The sequence below is a fragment of the Arvicanthis niloticus genome, chromosome X, assembly GCF_011762505.2.
Source record: "Arvicanthis niloticus isolate mArvNil1 chromosome X, mArvNil1.pat.X, whole genome shotgun sequence".
Taxonomy (NCBI): Eukaryota; Metazoa; Chordata; class Mammalia; order Rodentia; family Muridae; genus Arvicanthis; species Arvicanthis niloticus.
Window position 1 is genome coordinate 55,794,968 of NC_047679.1, and position 22,767 is coordinate 55,817,734.

General features: G+C 45.7%; 2 protein-coding genes across 4 annotated transcripts in view; one reads left to right on the forward strand and one right to left on the reverse strand.

Annotated features, from left to right (window-relative positions):
- Positions 1-22,497, forward strand: part of LOC117693985 (uncharacterized) — a 92,380-nt gene extending 69,883 nt beyond the window's left edge. Inside the window, exons 3-5 of the mRNA XM_076918167.1 lie at positions 19,792-19,962; positions 20,384-20,516; positions 20,788-22,497. Coding sequence (XP_076774282.1) covers positions 19,792-19,962; positions 20,384-20,516; positions 20,788-20,845 — 362 coding nt within the window. The 3' untranslated portion in view covers positions 20,846-22,497. The remainder of the gene's footprint in view (positions 1-19,791; positions 19,963-20,383; positions 20,517-20,787) is intronic.
- Cited1 (Cbp/p300 interacting transactivator with Glu/Asp rich carboxy-terminal domain 1) lies at positions 14,368-19,729 on the reverse strand. 3 transcript variants are annotated; one of them, XM_034485456.2, is made up of 3 exons: positions 18,964-19,729; positions 15,544-15,668; positions 14,368-14,992 (listed from the first exon to the last, which is right to left on the reverse strand). In XM_034485456.2, the coding sequence occupies exons 2-3, from the start codon at positions 15,601-15,603 to the stop codon at positions 14,438-14,440; spliced, it is 615 nt and encodes a 204-aa protein (XP_034341347.1). In that variant the 5' UTR covers positions 15,604-15,668; positions 18,964-19,729; the 3' UTR covers positions 14,368-14,437. The 3 variants fall into 3 exon arrangements, with proteins under 3 accessions (XP_034341347.1, XP_034341348.1, XP_034341346.1); XM_034485457.2 differs by lacking the exon at positions 18,964-19,729 and adding an exon at positions 18,431-18,852; XM_034485455.2 differs by lacking the exon at positions 18,964-19,729 and adding an exon at positions 15,788-18,378.
- Positions 22,498-22,767: the final 270 nt, after the last annotated feature.

Sequence of the window (22,767 nt, forward strand, 5' to 3'; positions counted from 1 at the left end):
GAGAGAAGAAAGGGGGAGAATATTTTTTCTAGTCTAGTTTTTCTTATTCTCTTCACATGGGCTTTTATAGAGCAAAATGTTTTAATATTGGAAAGATCTTTTATTAATTTTCCTTTTATGAATTATATTTTTTAGTATAAGTCAAAGAATTCTTCATCTAGCCTTAGAATTTTTTTGCTTTTCTCCTCCCTCTTACCCCGAATTCTGTGTGTGTGTGTGTGTGTGTAGCTCAGGCTAGGTAACCTCAGCCTAGAGATATTCCTGCCTCACACTGCTGAGGTCTGGGGACTGGATCACCATGCCCAGCTCTTTTTCAGGCCTGTGAGTTTGCTTTCTTACCATTACTTGAAAAGGGTATCCTTCATCCTTTAAATCACCTTTGCATCTTTGTCAAGATCATTTGGCTGCACTGTATGAGTCTACTTCTGGTTTCTTCATTTTGTCTATTGATTCCTGTATCTCTTTCCTCCAGTATCTTCAGAAAACCCTTACTGTCCTTCATAGCAATTCATCCATTTCATTCTTCTTTAATAAAATTGTTTTAGCCACTGTAGTTCCTTTATCTGTTCATGTAATTTTTACTTTTTCTTCTTCCATGTAAACCTTGTTTTAAAAATATATAGGTCTTACTATGTAGCCATGGTTAGCCTAGAAGTCATCATGTAGAACAGTATGGCTTGGGACTCACTCACAGAGATCACCTGCCTCTTTGTCCTGAGTGCAGGTATTAAAGGCATGTGCCACTACATCTGGCCTTTTCCATGGAAATTTTGGGGTGCAGGTTTGAGACCAGGTCCCTTTCCGTATTCCTGGCTGTCCTAGAGCTTGCCATGTAGACCACGCTGGCCACTAACTTAGAGATTTTCCTGCCTCTGCCTTCCCAGTGCTGGGATTTACCACATCAGTTGTAAAATAATAGTGCTTATATCTACAAAGAAATCGTTATAGAAATGTCATTAAATTTATGGATTCTTTTTTCTTTGATCTTCCATCAGCATTTTCTAATATTTAGCACTTAGATACTGACTAGAATTAATTTAACTCATTAATTTTGAGACAGGCTTTCACATACTCTAAGCTGGCCTGTAACTCCTTGTGTAGATGATGGTCTTGAACTCCTGATCCTCCTGCTCCACCTCCCAACTGGGGAGGTGGGGTTATAGGTATGTGTCACCACCCTCAGTCTGTATAGTACTGGAACCTAGGGCTTCATACATCCTACATGATAAGTCTACCATGATAACTCTGCCAACTCAGCTATACTACCAAGTGCCTCTGATTTTATAAATAAATATTTTTATAAATAAATAAATAATACATGTAGTAGTGATGAATGGTATCATGTTTTCAATTTTAGTGTCTGTGTGTTCCTTGATAGCATATGGAAATATGATTGCTTTGCGGTGTTGATTTTGTGAGTATTTTGTAGATTCCTTGGGGTTTTCTACATAGACCACCACACTCAAAACTTCTAGAGGTCATTCTCTTTCTGATTGGCATGCCTTTTCTTGCTTTACTTCAGGGGCTGTAACTGACAGTGCTACCTTGTATAAGAATGGTGAGTGCTGGAGAGTTGGCTCAGCTGTTAAGAGCCTGGGCTGCTCTGGCAGAGAATTGGAGTCTGGGTGTCACCACCCAAGCCAGGTGGCTCACATCCACTTGTAGTTCTGGCTTCAGGGGATCATAGGCCTTTTTGTAGCCTGTGCAAGTGTCTATGCACATGTACACATGTGAATACATATAAATAATAATAAAAACAAAGAACGCTGAGTGGTTCATTTCTAAAAGATAGCCTGAGCTACATAGCAACATCCTGCCTCAAACAAACAAACAATAAAAAGCTGAGTGTGCTGACGCACATCTATAATCACAGCAGCGGGGGAGCTGAGCAGGATTGTTGAGGCAGGATTGTTGTAAGCAAGAGACCAGTGAGTCTACACAGGGAGTTCTGGGCCATGCACAAAGCAAAACTGCCTGAAACAGAGACAAATCATAGCCTTGAGGGAAAGCATTTCGTTGGTCTCCATTAAGGAGGATGCGCCTAGAGTTTGTTTGTCTGACATGATACAGTTGGTACCCAGGGCTATGCCAATGCTGGACGGGTACTCTTAACCACTGAGGTCACACGCCCAGCTCTGCCTTTTCCCCTCCTGACTCCCTTCCTATATTTTCCCTCTTCTTTCTTCTTTTCTTTTAATTTTTTTTACTCCCTTAATTTTTCTTTTATGCATTTAAGTGTTTGCTGGCACATATGTATGTGTACCATGTATGTGCCTGGAACCCTCAGAGGCCAGAAGAAGGTGTCAGATCCCCTGAAACTGAAGTTACAAATAGTTATGAGCCAATATGTGGGTGCTGGGAACCAAACTTGAGTCCTCTGCAAGAGCATCAAGTGCTTTTAGCCACTAAGCCATCTCTCCAGCCCCCTTCTTTCCTTTTTTTGCTTGTTTTTGAGACAAGGTCTCACCATGTATCCCTGGTAGTCATGGAACTTGTTATGTATATCAGGTTGGCCTTAAATTCACAGAGCTCTACTGGCCTCTGCCTCCCCAGTGCTGGGATCAAAGGCATGTGTCACCAAGCATAGCATATCTTTAGTTTTTATTTTTTTTATTTTTTGTTTTTTCGAGACAGGGTTTCTCTGTGTAGACCTGGCTGTCCTGGAACTCACTATGTAGAGCAGGCTGGCCTCGAACTCAGAAATCCACCTGCCTCTGCCTCCCAAGTTCTGGAATTAAAGGCGTGTGCCACCACTGCCCGGCATATCTTGAGTTTTTAAAATGTTACTTTTATTTGATATTTTTTGAGGCAAGGCCTTACTGTGCTGTCAAGGTTTGTTTTGAACTGGAGTGGAGTAATTTTTGTGCCTCCCATGTGTCTGGGCTAATCTGCATGTGTAGTTCTGAGTGAGGTTTTCATTGTTGTTTTGTTTTAAAAAATAGTTGCCCAGGCTAGCCTAGAATTTCAGATGCCCCAATCTCCCAACTGCTGGATTCCAGAGTGTACCAGCATTTATAGCACTTGATTGAACTTTGAATGTTGAATCAGCATTACATTCCAAAGTAAACTCCACTCGGTCATAGTGTAGGGTTCCTTTTATGTGTTGTTGGATTGGTCGTTTTGAATTTTTGTTTCAAATGTTTCATTTAAGTTCAAGAAATATCCCTGAGATGAGGTCTCATAGTGTAGATCTGGCTGTCCCACAACTCAATAGTTAGACCAGCTGGCTTCAAACTCACCAAGATCTGCTTGCTTCTGCGTCTCAAGTGCTTGAATTGATGTTGTGTGCCACCACACCTGGCTCAGGAAATATTTTGATCTTCTGTTTTCTTGTTCTGTATGTAGCCTTTGTTGGAATCAGATATCAGGATCAGGGTAATATATAATACTTGGGAAGTGACTTTATCACTTATCACCTCATCTTTTCACAAAAAAAAGGGAGGGAGGGAGGGAGACATAGAAAGACAGAGACAGATCTGTGATCTAAATTTCTACCTCAAAATCAAGTAAGGGGATGTTAAAGAGATGGGTCAGAGGTTAACACCAGCTGTTTTTCCAGACGAACCTGGTTCAATTCCTAGGACCCACATGGTGATTCAAAAATCATCTAATTCCAGTCCCAGAGGATCTGACACCCTCTCAGGATTCTGTGGGCACCAGACATGCAAGTGATGCACAAACATATACAGGCATATATATATGAAATAATAATTTAAAAATTAAAAAGACCTCAAAAAACAAAGCCAAACACACATGCACATGCACACACAGACACAGATGGATACATGTAGCAACAATCCTAAACATGGTGGCCCATGCCTGTAATCCCAGCTCTTGGAGTAAAGCTAGTGGCAATGCCGTTAATAATCCTTCTTCGCATATGTAATAAACTTTTGGAGAATTCTCTGGAGAAGTATCTTTTCCAGAAGTTCTTTAATCCTGTTTCTCAAATGGTCATGGGAATACTCTGATTTTCTATTTATCTTGGCAGAGTTTCAGTGGCTTTTGAGTTCTGAGGCATTGCTGCATTTCTTTTAAGTGGTGGCACTCATGCACACCATGTCATGTGTTCTTGTTCCTCTGTTGATGGCTGTGGGATCCGTAGTGATACTCTTGTTCATTTCTGATACTGCTAATTTATGTTGTCTCTCCTTTTATCTCTATCAGTCTTGCTAGAGTTTAGTCAATTTTATTGTTCCTTTTTTTTGAGAAACAACTTTGGTTTCATTGATTTTTTTTTTGTGTGTGTGTTCTTGCTTTCAATTTCATTGATTTCTGCTCCTGTCTCTAGTATTTTCTTCTTTTTGCCTGGTGTGTGTGTGTGTGTGTTTGCGTTGTTGTTGCTGTAGCTCCACTCCCTAGACCTTGTGCAGTCTAATGTACATACCCAGGTCTTTTTCTGGATCCTTTTGTCTATTTCTTTTGAGGAAGAGTTTCTTACAGCTCAGATTGGCCTTGAAGTTGAGGTGTAGGCAAGGATTATCTAAACCCTTAATCTGCCTGTTTCCAATACTGAGTTCTGAGAATAAAGGAGCATGTCACCACACCTAGATTTTTGCAGCAGTGGAGACTGAAGCTAGTGTCTAGCGGATGCTAGGCAATCACTCTACTAACTGAGCTGCACTCCCAGCCATAGTTTTGTTTTTTTTGAGGAATTCCAATGTTGAGTTCTACAGTGGCTGCTCTAATTTACATTTACCAACATTTGTTTCTCTATGAGTTTAAAAAAAATTGTTTTTACTTATTTATGTATTTTATTTTATGTGTTCTTAAATGCATTTTAAAAATTTATGTATATGGGTGTTTTACATGTCTGTGTGTATCATGTGTGTGCCTTGTGTAGAAGGAGGTTAGAGGAGGGTATCAGATCCACTGGAGTTACATGGTTATGAGCTGCCATGTGGGTTGTCGGGAAGATCAGTCAGAGCCACTGAGCAGTCTGCAGCTGAGCCGTCTCTGCAGCAACTTGTATATTCTCTGTTTCTATGTTTTGTTTTGAGACAGGCTCTCACTGTAGCTCAGGCTGGCCTACAACTAACTCACTAAGCCTTTAACCCCCTGATCCTTCTGCCTGTGCCTCCCAAGTACTGGGATCACCACATCCAGCTGGGTGTTTAATTTTTTAAAAAAAAGATTTACAGGCTGGTGAGATGGCTCAGCAGTTTAAGAGCACTGGCTGCTCTTCTGGAGGTCATGAGTTCAATTCCCAGTAACCACATGGTGGCTCACAACCATCCGTAATGAGATCTGATGCCCTCTTATTGGGTGTCTGAAGACAGCTACAATGTACTTACATATAATAAACAAACAAACAAATAAATAGAAAAAGGCTGGAATGAGTGGGGCTGGAGCAAGAGGGAGAAGGGAAGGGGAAAATTTTATATAAAAAAAGATTTACTTATTTATTTATGTATACAACATTCTGCCTGCATGTATTTCTGCAGGCCAGAAGGGGGCACCAGATCTCATTACAGATGGTTGTGAGTCACTATATGGTTGCTGGGACTTGAACTTGGGACCTCTGGAAGAGCAGTCAGTTCTCTTAACTGCTGAAACATCTTTCCAGCCCATGGTGTTTACTTTTTAAAACTGTTTTTGCATTCTGAATGTTAATCCCATGTTGGATACAGATGTGGCAATGCTTTTCTCCCTTTCTGAAGGCTGTCACTTCATTCTGTTGACTTCTTCCTTTGCTGTGCTGAAAGCTTTTTATTTTTGATACCCACACATAGTTATTATGTATAGTGGTTTTAGTGGTTGGCATAAATATTATCATATATTGTACCTATATAATTTGCATCTACTTTTGAGTCTGTCCAATGATCTTTGAAAGTTTAGGTTTTAAAAGGTGTGTGTCTCTGTGTGTGTGCATGCATGCACATGCTTATGTGATGTATATGTGGGTACTTTGAGAGGCCAGAGGATGGTGTCGGATTCCCTGGAGTTGCATATCAGGCAGTTGTGAGCTGGAATTGAACTCAGGTCCTCTAGAAGAGCAAGATGTGCTCTTAGCTGCTAAACCATTTTCCAGATTTCTTTGCTGAGATTTTTTGTGTCATTTAAAAATATTTTTTTTAAAGTTCAAGGCTCCCGCTTTGTGGCAAATCACTTGCCCCAAATTTCCAATACTGCAAAAATGACATCTCAGTGAATTATCCATGCTTGAAGTCCCTCTATAGCCTGGCAGGCCTTCAATTTTCAATCTTCTGAAAATCTGTTTGACCTCCACCCCTCCTAGGAGCTGGGATTACAGGTCTGTACATTTATTGATTTTTAAAATGTCAGGATTGGGGATTGAACCCAGTGCCTCATGCATGCAAGGCAAGTGCTGGACTGCTGTGCAACTCTCCAGGCACATTTAATTTTTAGTGATTTTGTAAAGGTTTGGTCAAATCATTGTAATTGTTGGAGTCATCTTCATGTAGGTGGCAGTTTACTGGTTTGTCTCATGCCAGTTGTAGTTTGCCAGACTCCTTAAGTTCTTTTCTTTTTCTTTTTTAAAATTTATTTTATTTATATGAGTACAGTGTAGCTGTCTTCAGATACACCAGAAGAAAGCATCAGATTCCATTACAGATGGTTGTGAGCCACCATGTGGTTGCTGTGAATTGAACTCAGGACCTCTGGAAAAGCAGTCAGTGCTCTTAATTGCTGAGCCATCTCTCCAGTCCCCTTAAGTTATTTTCAATGAGCCTCCTGGACATTTCAGTTATGCTAGGTAGCTCTTTTGTAAACTTTAAAAAATTGCTATCACCATCATCATCATTGTCACCACCACCACAATCACCATCATTTTGTTTTATTGAGACAGGGTTTTTCTCTGTAACAGTCCTGGATGTCCCCAAACTGGCTCTGTAGACCAGGCTGGCATCAAACTCACAGAGATCCATCTGTTTCTGCCTCTCAACTGCTGGGATTAAAGGCATGTGTCACCAATACCTAGCCAAGAATTATTTTTAAGTGTGTGTGTGTGTTGTGAGGATGTGTGTGTGTGTATGTGTGTGTGTGTGTGTGTGTGTGTATGTGTATGTGTGTGTGTTTGCTCACGAGAGTGCACGTGTTCTCAGAGGCCAGAGGTGTCAGATCTCTCTGGAGCTAGGGTTATAGGTGTTTGTGAGCCATATTATATGGGTGCTGGGGCTTGAACTCTGGTCTCTAGAAGAGTAGTAAGTACTCATAACTGCTGAGCCATCTCTCTATCCCATGTTTGGTGTATCTTGACCTTGATTCAGGAGTTTGCAGCAGGTGTTGCTCTTGCAGATGATCCAGGGTCAATTCCCAGCATTCAGATGGTGATCTATAGCTATCCTAACTCTAGTTCCAGGGGACCCATTGCCCTCTCCTGACATCTACTGGCACCAGGCATGCTTATGGTATACATGTAGGCAAAGCAGTTATACACATGACATAAAATATATTTTGAAAATACATTTCTTATTTCAACATGTGGTCATCACCATGTTTATTTAGGTTCAGCATGCTTTTGTGGACTGTGGTCCCAACAACAGTTTCATTTTCTGAGTCTTGCAATGTTATTTTACTCTGCTTCGTTTCTTCTGCTTTTCCTGGGACTCCTGTTGTAGACTTTGATGGTCCTATTGGTAAGGTGTCCTTATGCTGCTGAGTGCAAGGCTGGGAAACACAAGGTTTTGCTGTTATTGCTACAGGAAAACGTGGCTCCTTGATGGAAGCTCTACTCTAGACAGGGATGGAGGCAGCTTGGAACTTTGATGCTGCAAAGCCCAAGACCACCCGCTGGAACTTACACTATGGAGCAAGGCTTAGGTCTTCCTGCTAGACATCTGTTGGCTGTTCTTTTCCCAGTCTCTTGCTTATGGAAAATATATCCTCACTCCCAGTATCTCTGTTTTTCTGTTCTTGTCACTCAGTCTAGGGGTATCTATTGGTCTTTGGGAGATAAACATTGTTGTTCCTCAAGTGTTGGATTCCTTAGCCAGTCTATTTTTATTTTCTTATTTTCTGTCTAGGACATATAACAACTTCATGGAGAGAAACAGGGGAAAGTAAGTCTGTATCACCTTATTCTAGAGCCAGAAGTTCCAGTGTAGTTTAAAATTGCATTTAACCCAATACTTAACTCTTGTTAAGTATTAAAACTTTTAGGGGACTGGAGATATGGCTTATTGGCTTCTTGCAGAAAACCTAAGTTTAGTTCTTAAGACCAACTCTAGTTCAAAGGGATCCGATTCCCTTTTCTGGTTCCTGGGAGTACCAGGTAAGTGCATGGTACACACTCAGACGTACAAGCAAAACACCTATATTTATATATAAGAAAATAAAAATACTGAAAAACAAAGCAAAACAAAACTGCTTTAGTTACTTGTGGTGATGCACACCTTTAATCTCTCAGTACTTTGGAGGCAGATTCAAGAGGAACATTGAGTTCAAGGCTTGCCTGACCTACACTGTGAGTTCCAGGCCAGTCAGCGCTACATAGTGAGACTTTGTCTCAACCAACCAAGCAAACAAAAAGTGTTTTAGAGCTAGGTGTGGTGGTACATGCTTTTTAATTCCAGCACTTGGGAGGCAGAGACAGGTGGATCTGCCTGGTATACATAAGTCCCAGGACAGCCAGGGCTACATAGAGAGACAAATAGATTCCTTTGTGATTTCCCACCAACTCAGACCTACTCCCTTCCTGGGACCCAATAAACCGCCACATTTCCTGGGAACCTAGCCAGTGCATTGCTCAGCCCTCATCAAAGAAACTTCTTGTAGTAGATGGAAATCAACACAGATCCCCAACTGGACAAAGTAGAGAGAGTGAGAGACTTTGGAGCACTCAGTCCTGATGGGATGTCTTTATCAAACCCCTCCCCTCAAGGCTCAGGGATCTATGCAGAAGAGGAAGCAGAAAGATTTTAAGTTCAAGAGGTGGTGGATGGCTCCAAAGAAACAACATTTTCAGATCCAACAGAGTGATGAACACATGAACTCACAGAGACTGTGACAGTGTTCACAAGACCTGCATAGGTTCAAGCCAGACAAAATCCAAGCATAGAGAAAGAGAAGTGGGCACAAAGTCCTATCCCTAACAACAAAACTATTTTGCAATCAATCACTGTTAGGAGAGGGAAAATCAGTTTTATCTCTACATTGGAGTGGCACTGGGTATATCAAACTATGCACTAGGGCAGGCCTTATGCTCAGGAATAGTTTGACAACATAAAATGGACTCCATTTTTTTTTTCATTTGTGTTTATTTATTTTTTTAAGAAAGAGGAATAACATGAAGTCAGATGGGGAATCTGGTACAGAGAAAAATATAAAAATGTTAAAAATTCATTATTAAAAATATAAAAATTAAAAATTAATTATTAAGTATATTAAAGGCTGGGGGTATGGCTCAGAGGCAGTACGTGGAACACATGTAGCAAGTATGAGGCCCTGGGTTTGATTCTTAGCACTAAAAAATAATGCATCCCCCCAAACAAAACCCCAAATCTGTTTTCTGAGTTTTATTGTCATGAACTGTCTGTTGATATTACCTGTTTTTATATTGGGCTAGTGGCATAGTGGTTCTACACTTATGCCTAAGCATTGTGTTCACAGTTTCTATAGGTTGTAGATACTTTCTAGTATATTGGCTATCTTTAAAAAATGGTTATGATTTGTATTTGTGTGTGTGTGTGTGTTTGTGTGTACCACATATGTGAAAGCAGAGGGTGTTGGAAGCCCTAAAATTGAAATTACAGGTAGTTGTGAGCTGCCTGATGAGGGTACTGGAAACCAAATCCTGGTCTTTGAAGAACAGTGAGTGTTTTTAACCACTGAGCCATTTTCCCAGCCCCATATGGTTACCTTTTGGCGTTGGCTTTGTTTATGATGAATATTTTTTTGATACCAGATCTCAATGTGAAACCCTGGCTGACCTAGAACTTGCTCTGTACACCAGACTGGCCTGTAGACCACAGGGATCTGACTGCTTCTACCTTCCAAGTGCTGGTGTGTACCATCATACCTGGATGATATTGCTTTTATTTTGTTGTTTTTTTTTTTAAACGGTGGGGGGGGGGGGCTCCTGTTTAGCTCTGGCAGGCCTGGAACTCACTATATATGCCAGGCTGACCTTGAAATCACAGGAGTCTGCCTACCTCTGCCTCCAGAGTACTGAAATGTAAAGGTATGCACTACCATGCCTGACCTGTGTATGTGTTTTACTATGAAGATTTTTTTTCAAGATTTTGTCTTTTTATATAGCTCAGGCTGGACTTGAACTTGTGATCCTCCTGTTTGGCATTAGAGGATAGTGGCCATGCAGTTATTAAAATGCAGTTAACTATTGAGGTGGTGGTACAGGCCTGCAATTGCGATACTTGGGAGGGAGGGTGAGGCAGGAATCCAAAGCCAGTCTAGACTGAATAGTGAGTTCAAGGCCACCGGGAGCTTGAGAATAAGACCCTGCCACAGAAAACCAAAGCCGACTCCCCACAAAATGCAGCTAAACAATGTAGTTAAATATATCAATGTTTTCCTTAGCTTCTGGGCTTTGTGTCCTTGAAAAAAAAACCTTCTCATTTCAAGATTGTTTTTTTTTTTTTTTTCTGGTGTTTTGTTCTGGTTTCAAGCAGGCCCTGTTCTATCTTCTTGGTAATGTTCCATTTGTCCCTCTGATTGGAGGCTGGGCTCCCACCTCTCCCAGTTTTGCTGCCGTGTGCAAGTCCAATTCATCCTCCAAGGCCATGACCGCCTTGGAACTGTGAGTTCCTTTTAAGTGGGCACAGGGTCTGTCTAGTTTATCCCCAGGGAATAGGATAGCCACCAGGCTCTTGCAGATATTGCTACCTGTCCTCATCTGTTCTGGGCTGAGGGGTCCTTGTCGGCAGGCAGTTGTCAGCAGGCAGTGTTCCTTACCTGTGTGCAGCAGAGCCTAAACTAGGAGACCCTGGCTGGGATTTACCTTGCTGGATCTTCATGGTAACATAATAAATGAAGAGATCCAGCTGTGAGGAGGGCTGACAACAAAAGAGTGGGGCAGTTACAGAGATTTGCATAACTGTCCCCCACTGTGCCCTTTCCTGTCCATGCTGTTCCTATCCTCCCCAGTAGGCCTGGCTTTCAGAAAGCCTGCTCAGGTGACCACACTTCCTGACTGCTGACACCAGGAGGCAGGGTTGCTCTCTTCTGTGAAGAAGTACCTTCTCTAGGTGTGATGGTAACTTTAGTGGAGCTAGGCTGCCCAGACAGCTAGTAAATTTTCATTTCTGAATGTGGTTGGGAGAGATTGGCATTTAAATAATGAGTAGATGATTGAGTAATGAATGTATGAGTCGACATCATCTAATCTGTTGAGGGCTTGAATAGAACAACTAGGAGAAAGAAAGGTGAATTTGAGTGTCTCTCTCTCTCTCTCTCTGTGTATATATATGTGTTTGAGACAATGTTTCTTTCCTTTCCTCCTCCTCCTTCTCCTCTTCTTCCTCCTGTTCCTTCTCTTTTTTTTGAGACAGGATCTCTTTTTGTAGCTCCTGCTGTCCTGGAACTTACTATGTAGAACAAGATGGCCTCGAACCTGGAGACCCACCTGCCTTTGCCTCCTGGGTGTTGGGATTAAAGGCATGTACCACCACCTGGCTGAATTTGCTTCTTTTTGAGCGAAGACATTCATCTTCTGCCCTTGGACTTCATTCAGTACTCCTGAAACTTTGATCTTCAGTTGGAGACTCACTTGGTGCTGTGACTGCCCTCTGACCTTAGGCCTTCAGATTGAGACTGAGTTGTACCACTGACTTTCCTGTCTCTGGCTTACAGATAGCTGATTGAGGAACTTCTTGGTGTCTACAATCTCATATTTGTGTGTACTACATTATATATATATATATATATATATATATATATATATATATATATATATAATATATCATATATACTAGGAATATATAGTATATATGTACATTCTATATAATTTATCACATATATATGTATATAAAAATATGATGGGAGCTCTTCACCAATTGTAACATACATACATACATACCTTACTGGTTTTCTTTCTTTGGAGAACCTTAAAGCACTAGTGATACCTAGGCTGTTCTCTGCTGTCACCTGCCTCCCAGTGGCATTGTTGTCACCCCCACAATTTTCAAGTACTAATTCCATACTCAGATGTCTCTTTACTGCTGCCATCCCAAGACCCCCAAGGTTTGGATATCAAGGAAAAGGAGCTAGGGAACAGATACAAACTCTGGCCAGACTCATGTTCTCAAAGGCTTTAGCAGAAAGGGACCCAGGGGCCCTCCAGGTTTTAGCTTTCTGTCTAATACATCTAATGTCTGCACCAGATCCTGCCCCTGTACCTCCGTGCTGCTCCTGTGCCACTAGTAGCTTATTTTAAAATCAGTTTGTTTTATGTGTATGGGTGGTTTTGCCTGCCTGCATGCCTGCTGCCCAGGGAAGCCGGAAGAGGGGATCAGATCATGGGACTGGAATTAAAATGGGTTGTGAGCTGCTATGTGAGTGCTAGGAATCAAAACTGGGTCTTCTCAAGAACACTTAACCATTGACCATCCCTCCAGACCCTGCCAAGTTGTATTCAAACAAACAAACAAACAAACAAACAGTTTTTTCTAGGGATGAATACATCTCCACATTAAAGGTCAAAACAAGGTAGGCAAGGATGAACCAGGAACAGATAAACAACTCTTTCTGTGGAGGATCAGAGGTGGCTAGGATTAAGGAAGGATTGGACAAAGGATTCTTTAACTGTATTTGGAATTTTCTTTTTCTTCCTTTTTCTTTCTTTCTTTTTTTCTTTTTCTTTTTTTTTTTTTTTTTTTGAGATAGTCTCTCACTGTGTAGCCCTGGGTCGCTTGGAACTTGCTATGTATACCAGTCTGGCCTCCAACTTCCAGAGATCTGCTTGCCTTTGCCCAACCCAAGTTTCTACTTCTTAACTGGTGCTTTGATTTTTGCACCATTCCATTTTGGGATTGGAACACAAGAACTCATACATGCTAGGCAAGTGCTCAACCCTAAGCCACATTCCCTAGCCCCTCTACTTTTTTCTTTTTATAAGATCATATTGTGTATTTATTATTTGTGATATGTGAAAATAAATAAAGGGATCAGTTCAATACTAGAACACCTTACCCAACCATCCCAGGTAGATAGAGCTATTCTTTTTTTAGGGATCAGATAACACTGTTCCCCATGTTCTGGAGAATACTGGTTTATTGCAATGTTTGTCCCCTTCTTTCTGAGATGGAAATACACTCAAAGATGTAAACCTTATCTAATTCATGTTCCCAGTGTCTAGCAAAATGCTTGACCTTGAGCAGGTACTCAGGGACGGTTGAATTCAATGAGTCCCTTTATTAGTAAACTTCTTGAATGTGCTCACTATGGGACAAGCCTCAAGTTGCTCCTCAGAGGCCAATAATTTTCAGTGTTCAAGGAAGAACATCTTCAGGAGTTTGGAATGTGGGCAGCAGTTTCTAGCCCATACAAGGGCTGCATTATGACCCAGGATCTGGGGCAGTGCTAATATCTTGTCACTTGGCTTGCTTTTGAAGTCACTGCCTCAAGAGATCCCTGATCATTAAAATTGTCAAGGCTGGGTCTCATTTGTACTTTTTAAATTGGAGAGACCAGCCCAAACAGGATGTCCTCACACAGAATAGGCCAAGGAGGTAGGAATTAGGGGACATATAGGCCAGCTTGGAGTCTTCTAGGCTTGGAAGGGAGGAATGAGTTGACCGAGGGCTTTGAAGGCACCTGGAATCTTGCTTCAATGACATTATCTGAACGCTTGCTCATAGAATGTTTGACCCTGTCTGCAGTCTAAAGGCAAAAGGGTAAAGGAATAGCCCTAAATAGATCAGTTGAATTGTTGACTTTGAAAAAAAGATTTATGTGTATGTATTTTGCCTGTATATATCCGTACCACATGCATCTCTAACGCTGGAGGTCAGAATAAGGTGTCAGATCCCCTGGAACTGGAATTATGGATGGCTGTGAGCCACCATGTGGGTGCTAGGAACTAAAACCCAGTCCTCTGCAAAAGCAGTAAGTGCTTTTAACTGTTGAGCCTGGATTGCTGGCTTTTAGAGTTGGGAGCATATGCCACGTGGCCAACAATGCTGACAAGGAAGCTGAAGACAAATTTGAAGCAGCATGCCTTCCTGGACTGCCTTGGCCACCAGGTACTCCTGTGTCCAACCTTCAATAGGACAGTGTGGAGTTTTAGAAAATTGAAGTTACGTACCAAGACTCTTGAGATAAGGGCAGTGGTGGTAGTAGCAGTTCAGAGGCCACCTGGGCCTCCCCACACCCCTCAGGCCCTTGCAACCCCAAAATTGCAACCCCCAACTTTAGACCCCTATGAAGAACACACCCAGTCAGTTATCTCTTTGCAAGTAACTTTTATTTACAACAGAATTGGTGGCTTTTTTTCCTCATTTTATAGGGGCACTTGGCATCAGCAGCCAGAGGGAAAATCTGCAGTGAAATCAAACTCATTCTGCCCTAGCCACAGCTCAGGAAGCTCATTGGCTCGGTCTAGCCCCAATTCCACCACCAGAGACATCAGCACCTCCTCATCCACTGGGTCAGAATCAATGATAGCAGGGCTCTGGGCACCAGCAGGAAGAGAGACTGATCCCAGTGATTCCCCCATTCCAATCTGGGTCCCAGTGACCCAGTTTTGCAGGGGCTCTTCCTCCCCTGGCAGGCCTGGACCGGAAAGGGCAGCAGCAGCAGTTGCTGCAGCCCCTTGATACTGGCTATTAAGCTTCTGAAGCTGCATACTGGCCAGCAGGTGAGGGGTAGGGTGCAGGTTGAAGGATGGGGGTTTGGTAGAAGTGGTGGCAGTAGGAGAGCCTATTGGAGATGATGATCCAGAGGAGCTAGTGGGAACTCCGTTGGCTTTGGCTCCATTTGCGGTGACCCCGGGGTAGTGCAGGACCGTCACTGCCTTGCGATCTTTCACCCCAAGGTTAGAGTAGGCCAGAGAGTTCATCTCCTGGTTGGCATCCTAGAAGACAGAAAGGCATGCCATAGTAGCCATCCTCCTGGTTTTCTCTTTGGCATTTATGGGATCTAGAGTGCTCCTAAATGCTCTGTGTTTGGAGTTAGTGGGTAGGTGGTAGGAAGAGCCCTGGACAGTTAGATTTCTTATGCTATTGTGGTTCTGATTCCTAAGTTTAGACCCTAGCTGTAGAATGGAGACCACATTACTGGAAGTGGGCCTCCCTCCCCTGCTGCTCTATGTGCTCCCCTGTCTAGAAAGGGCACCCTGTTTTCTCTCTTCTCAGCCTCACTATAATTTCTTTACCACAGTGGTCTTGTTCCAATTCTGCTTCTTTGACCCACTTCCTGCTGTCTCTTTCAACACCCCTAGTGAGTTTGATTTAAGCACTTTTGAACAAGTTATTATCATTTCTCCCAGACAAAGCCCTGCTGTATCTTCTCTGGTCAAGCAACTGGCTCCAGACCACACCTAGGAAGGGCTGGTGCATGACCTCCTTCCCTAAAGTCCATCTTTCCATCCTTAGTTATCTCCATCTGTAAAATGACAAAACTCACCTCCTTCCCAGAGGTGGTACCACCGTTGACATCAAGTGCAGGCCTCGACATAGTTGGCATTTCAGAGCCTGGGCAGAAGTCCGATAAATCGGTGTGAGTTGATGCTGCCAGTTGGGACTGTTGGTCTGCAAGTAAAAGAGAAGAAATAATAAAGGTGAAGGAAGCACTAGAAAATTCGAAGTCAGGGTGAATCCATTCAGCTACACAAGGATGCTGATAGGGTTAAACTCAAAACAGAGAGCACCTGGGCCTAGAGCAGAGACAGAGCTGCAACTCCTTCGTGAGGCCTGGGGCATGCTCTGTGCAGCCAGGGTCTAACAGTAACCCATAGTGCCAAGAGAGGACACATGAACATTTGCTCATACAGGTTATTTCCGAGTCCAGAGGTACCGGTGGCTCTGTTTCTGGTTCTGAGAGCAGGCATGTCCCTGAGAAAGCAGTACACCATGACAATGGACCACTAGCATCCAGGTCTTCAATGGGACTGGGAAAAATGAGAATTCAGGAGAAGGAAGATGTAGAAAGTCTCCAAAGCCCTGTCTTAGGCCATGTCGACAAGAAGACAGCAGATCGGGGTGCTCTGGAGACCTCAAGGCAGCAGGATCCCCACAGAATAGCTGGGAATAGCTCAGTTCCTCCATTATCTCAAGCTCCTACAAGACAATTCTTAGATTGGGCTTTCCTAGGACGAGTGTCCCAGAAGCCATAACTGCCACACCCATGTGTGGCTGAGAGAAGGATTCTTCCTGGAGGGAAAATCCTATATATATATATATTTTTAACAGGGAAGCAACAGCAGCAGTTTGAAGAGCAGCATCTAGTAGTCCTGTGCCACAGGCCTCTCCTGACCATTGGCCAAGTCTTCATACCTGAACTTACTCAGATGGCTTCTAAAGAAACAGTTCTCTGGCCCAAGTGCGGAAGAGATAACAAGACAAAAGAAAACAAACCCAGCTCAAACTCAGAAAATTAAAAATTCTTGTTTTCCTGAAAATGTGTTTTTATAAGCCTCACATGTTCTAGCATTATCATCTTGATGACCCCAATAGCTATATCTCAAAGGGGCTAGAATTTGCTAGGACTCTACCCCCTTGTTACTCCCGGTGGTCATTATGAATGCGCTGGCCTCTAAAGTTACCATTATCCCCCCTTTTCCGATTTCAACATCAGCCTACTGGGGGAAAGGATGGAAGCAAAAGAGAATACCGGAGGGAGGGAGGGGCACTTGCTGGGTCCCACACCACTGCTTGACTGAAGAGGCAACCCTAGGCTATTTCAGCCATCTATCTCAAGACAAGGGCACCACCGCGCGTCTTCGTAGTCAGGAGGGCCAGTACTGCCACTATTTCAAGTTCCTTATCACTTCACCTTCTTTCTCCCGTGCATCACACGTACCCCAACATACAAAAGAAAAATAAAACCGAAGAGCAACAAGAATGGGGCGGGGGAATAGGAGGAAAGTGCGTGTGTTCTGGTGTGGGCTCGCCAGGCAGGCCCTTGTAACATTTCCCTCGGGGCGCGCCAGCCCCAGACTCTTGGGAAAAGCTCGGGAGCCCGTCTAAGAGGCGATTGCATCCCCCACCCAACAACCCCGGTTTCTGTCTCCTACCCCACCCTTCCGTCCATTTGAGGGATAAAAACTTGGTTCACGGATGTCTGGGTCTGCTCGGAGCCACGAAGTGATGACCGCAAAGCAGCAGCGAGGCTCGGTGAAAAATGCCGCGCAACAAGTGCGGACTCCGCGGCTTGCGCCTCCTGCCTCCCGCTGCCTGGCCCCGCCTGGCCGCCTTCCAAGAAGGTCCTCGCCCCAGCTGATGGAGGATGAGAAGAGGAGAGAGAGGGAGAGAGGGAGGGGAGAAGAGAGCCGCAGGTGGGAGGGGGGGTGTCTCGAACCTGTCCCGTGAGCAAAAGTTAAAAATGACACCAACGGGTATACTCCACCTCCATTGCCACTGAGAAATCTAAATGTCCAAACAGCACTGTGGCTTGGCTTGCACGCGCTCCAAGCAGCCCAGCCAGAATCGCCACCTGAAAACTAAAGGCCCGTTGTTTAGGGACAGCTCGCCGGGCCTCCTCGACGCGCCCGGAGAGAGCCACCGGCGCGGGCTTGGCCAGACGGAGCCCCGAACGCCAGAAGCGAGCACCAGTGCCGGAGGGCTCCAAGCTTCCGTAACCTCAGGTGTTCGGAAGCAGACAGGCGACAAAGCACGGGGTCTCCGCGGGGGCGCACTTTGGGGACCCGCAGCGTCTCCGCGCGCGGGGGCGCACTTTGGCGGCAGTGGCTCGCGCGCCTCGCAGACACTTCGGAGCGTCCGATGCTGCGGCTGCTCCCAGCCAGCTAGCAAAGATTCCAGGTGCCGAGGGGGTGCGATAACTTAACACAAGGTCACAACACTAAAAGTGGCGTGGCCCTGACTAGCTGTCCCACCCCTGGTCAGGCGCCCCGCGCGGCAGAGGCTGGGCGCCGCGCGGCCGCTTCCCCTCCAGAGGGGTGTGTGCACGGGGGTCGTGCTGCGTGGGGAAAGCAAGTTGCAGGAACGTTCCAACTTCCAGCTCGCAGCTCGGCAGAACTCAGCCAGAAGCCCTGCTCGCTTCCAGCCCCCAAGAAAACAAGAGCTTTGTGCGGCCCCCGAGGGGCCTGATGCAGTCCTAGCTAATGGTAAAGTCGGGGAAGCAGAGCCAGGGAAAGCGCGGGCGCGGGAGTGGATCTGCTGCGGGTTTCTCCGGACAAGTGGGTTCCCCGTTCCGCGGGCCGGCCAGGGCTGCCGCCCCCTGCCCGGCAGCTACGGCAGCAAACAAGTCCCCCAGCCTCTCGGCCGGCTCGGCCGTCGCCGCGCCCTTAGCCCCTGCTGTCCAGCCCAGCCCCCTGCCCGGCGGCCCGGCTTACCTCCGCGAAGCTGCCCGCCCGGAGAGGAAAGCTCAGGGGCTGAGGCGCGGACGAAGCAGCCCCGAACCCCTTGGCACGCACGCTGCCGCCGCCGCCGCCACTGCGAACTGCTCGCCACCGAGACCCCAGCAGCACGGGTGGCCACCCGACCCCAGGGCGCCTGGGAAAAGCCTGCACCGCCGTGCCGCGCCGCCGCACCGCACCGGGCAGCGCCGAGCAGCCCCGACCCGCGCTCCTACCGGCCCGCAGCTTAGGCGCCCGGACTCCGGGGCGGTGGCGATCACAGCCACCACGCTTGGTTCTCGGCGCGGGGACCGGCTCTTAAGCCCCCACTGCAGCCCGGAGAGCCCTGGCGCACAAGCACACAGCAGCAGGCTGGCCTCGGCTAGGAATCCCAGGAAGGACAGACCCCTTTCCCCCCTTTTTTCCCCTCTCCCCCCAATTTTCACGTCTTTATAACCGGCTTAGAGCATTATTAGCACATGTCCTGGCTCGTGGGCGAGTTGGTAGCAAAATCTGAACTGGATACTTACGGAGGGCCCGAGCGGGTGCCGGTGCCTTCCTCGGGTCTGGTCCTCGGTCTGGTCCTCTCTGCCAGGAGCAGCCCCGCGCCGATAGGTTGTGGGAGGAGCAGCCGGGCGGAGCGAGCCTCCTCACCGCAGCTCAGCAGCGCACTTCTGCAGCTGTGCCGCCGGGAACATTTTATAGCAGCGGCTGGCGTGTGTGGCCCTTTAAAGGCGCTCGAGCTGGTGCAGTCACCGTGGATCTTGTGAAAGCAAAGGGCGGGCTAGGGAACAGAGTGCGTGCGTCTCCTCCTGTCCCTCAGCCCTGGGGGCAGGACGCAGCTACTGGGGTGGGGCTGATGGTCTCTGATTTTGGTCACTTCTCGCCCAGTTCCCTGGCCCATACTTGTGTTTCTAAAACGGATGGCAGCCCGAACCTGGGACGTGGGCTCTCCCCACCACCCTGCATGGACTTGCCCAATAAATTCCACTTAGTAATTTCACCGAGGCGAGGGAGAGCTGTTAGTGTCTGTTTTTTGACCTAAATCAAGCAGGTCGCTAGGACGGGCTTCAATGGATAGAAGAGCTGTTGGCTTAGGGAAAGATCCAGAAGAGAGACTCGCACACGGGACGATGTAGGCACGGCACAGGTCTTAGTTTTTTGCAGGGCTTCCTCAGAGCCGGTTTGCTCTCTTTGAGCTATGTCGTCTCATCGTGGAATGGCTGAGGTTGGAGGGTCCCTTACCCCCTAAACTCCCTACATTTTGTTCAGGGGCACTTAGAGGGATCATATGGCAGCGGTGGCTTCCTTCAAGGCCCAAGGTTGGTTTCAAGGCTTTCTGTTCTGTGGTCATCCAGGGCAGAAGGAGGCTGGCAGGATGCGACGACGCTGGGAAATGCTCTTCTACCGGACCGTGGGGCTAGGTGCATGCATGCAACTCACATGGCTCACGGAAAAGCCAAGAACAGGCAGCGGGTTCGAAAAGCTTGCCACAGAGTTCGCAGAGATTCCTCTTGCCACGATGCCAGGTTATTTTATTATGATTATATAATTATTCACATCTAGCAAGAATAACATTTTGCACTTAGAGTACATCTCTTGTGTGTTGTTGGTACGTTGTCTTACAAATCCTTACTGTAAGAGATCTGGGGCTTCTCATTTTGAAGCATGGTCTCTGTTGTGGCTAGAAACTCTCACCTCACTCACCCCTTGCAGGAAGGCCACCAAGATTAGCCCCTTTAATCAATCCTTCCCCCACTTTCATCCTATCCCCTCCCACTCCCTCCTTTCAATAATTCAGTTTATACTGTTTGGAAAACATAGTCTTTTGAAAAAGTACGATGTTAAGGAAACGGGGGAGGAATGTTAGAGAGTCATTTTCACTGTGTCTTGTGTCTTTTTAATTGGCTTTGAAGACCTGAAGATCTTTTTTCTTTCTTTTTTTTTTAGGATCTCAAGTGTCCTTAATCTGTTCTTCTAACAGAGTCGTGTTTGTTGATGGAATGACTGGCTTGCTGACAAAGAGGGGGCGCAAATGGAGGCACAGAATTAGGCCCCTCTTTGGCATTTGGTGGAAGCTGGGGTGAGTACCCTGGATAATCAGAGAAACCCTCTCCCCCCACCCCTCCGCTGGAAAGCTGCCTCTCTTCATTGCTGATTGCTTGGCCCCTCCCACTCTGAAACTCGAACCCAGGTAACAACCACACTCCCCACACCATTGCTACAGTTTCCCACTTGGATTGTGGGTTGTGCCTAGTTTCCTGGTGAGAAAAGGAACAGTCTGTTGGGACCCCGAAGCTCTACTGGGGTAGCAGGCGAGGCACCCTTCCTAAGCCTTTTTGGTATTTGCCTAGGTTGAGAAAAGTTTTTGTGAAAGCAAGCGGTGGAGAAGGAGTGGACTTTGGCTTTTGAACTACAGTTGCTAATTTGGACCCCTGACCTGCCCCCTTCTCCGAATGTTGGACTCTAGAGCTGTTTCCTAAACTACAGATGCAGCTGGGCTCCAGGCTCCGGATCCCGGACCTGTGGATCCGCCCTCCATCTATTGGATGGCTCCCAGGCCAATTGTTAGAAAGAGGCATATGTTCATCTCAGCTTCTGGAGTGTCTCCGGAGCAGTTGCTCAACAGCTAGCCCCCTCCCCCATCAGTGCCCTCCACCACATTTCTATATGCTTAAGTTCCAGAAAGCCCCCTACAACACCGGTGACTTCCTGTCATCTCCACTGGCCACCTCCCAGGGAGTAGGAATGAGAAGGACTTTAAGCACTCAGCTTTGAAGCCGAAAAGCCACCCATTTCCTTTGGGGGAATGGGAGTTGAGGTTAGTGGCAGAGACTGAGAGGGAGCAAAGAAGGCATTTGCATTTCTAGGCAAATATGTCTTGAACCACTGACTGTCCAGCCGGCCGTAGGCTATTTCGGAGCTCCGCTAAACTCTTTTCTCCAAGTTGGCGACTAGACCATACCCTTGTGAAGCCAAGGTAGAAGAAAGGCTCAACCAGCCACCTTCTAAATGCTAGCCACGAGCCGGGCATCGACTGTCCCCTCCGTTCCGTTCCATCATTTTACTTAACTCCTAGGACAACTCTGTGAGGTTGGGTTACCAAAGGGCAAAGAGCCTCCTAGAGGTGCCCAAGCTGGCACGGGCAAGAGGAAGGAAGTTTTGACCCTGGTGAGGCTGGCTGCAGTCTGTATGCTACACCCTTACACTCTGCTGCCTTGGAAGGCAAAGAAGCAGTCCAGAGTAAAGGTTCAGGGGTCAGGGGCCTAGATTAAATTCTTACTCTGCCATTTGCTAGCTGTGTGGTCTTAGGGTAATCAATTGTGTTGGTTGGTATATGTGTGCTCAGTTTCCTATTAAATGGATATCATAACAAATTTACATATTCTGTAAGGGTTAAGAAGAAAGCTTTAGCTTGATTGATTGGTGCTGACAGTGTAGTAAAATGGCTAGTGCATGCTGGGATTAGTATTGTAATGTGCTTTCTGATTCTTTGGCCCCATCCCTGTCTCACCTCACACACTTTAGGTTCTATAACACTTACTGACCTAGTAATTCAAATACCAGACTGAGAAGGAGATGAAAGACATCTATAAACATAGGAACAAACTCCACTTACTACAACAAAAGCTGCCTAGACTATGACGGGAATAAAAATAGGATCCAATAAAAGATAACCACATGTTATGGGGTCTTTTGTTGTTTGTTTGTTTGGTTGGTTGGTTTGTTTTGGGTTTTCAAAACAGAGTTTCTCTCTGTAGCCCTGGCTGTCCTGGAACCAGCTCAGTAGACCAGACTGGCCTCAAATTCACAGTGACTTGCCTGCCTCTGCCTCCTGAGTACTGGGATTAAAGGCATGTGCCACCACCACCATGCCTGACAGTAACCACATTTTATAGGTCATCCTATAAATGTAGAAGTGGTATCCAAAAATATACTCAATATGTATATGGGAAGGTTTAAAAGTACAAATCTAAATTTAAAAAAATATGTGTATGTATGTGCGTTTGTGATTTAATTTGTAACACATGTATGCAGGAGCCTTCAGAGGCCAGACGAGGGACCTGGATCCCCTGGAACTGGAATTACAGATGGTTATGAGCTGCTATGTGAGTGCTGGGAACTGAATCCAGGTCCTTTGCAAGAGCAGTGAGTGCTCTTGACTGCTGAGCCTCACTTCAGCTCGCCTGGAAACACGTTTATTCAGGTATTTAGAAAAGCCAGTGTGGTGGCCCACACTTGTGATTCCAGTACTCTAGAGGCTGAGACATGATCATTAGTTCTAGACCAAGCTGAATTACACAGTGAGTCCAGGCCAGCCTGGACTACATAGA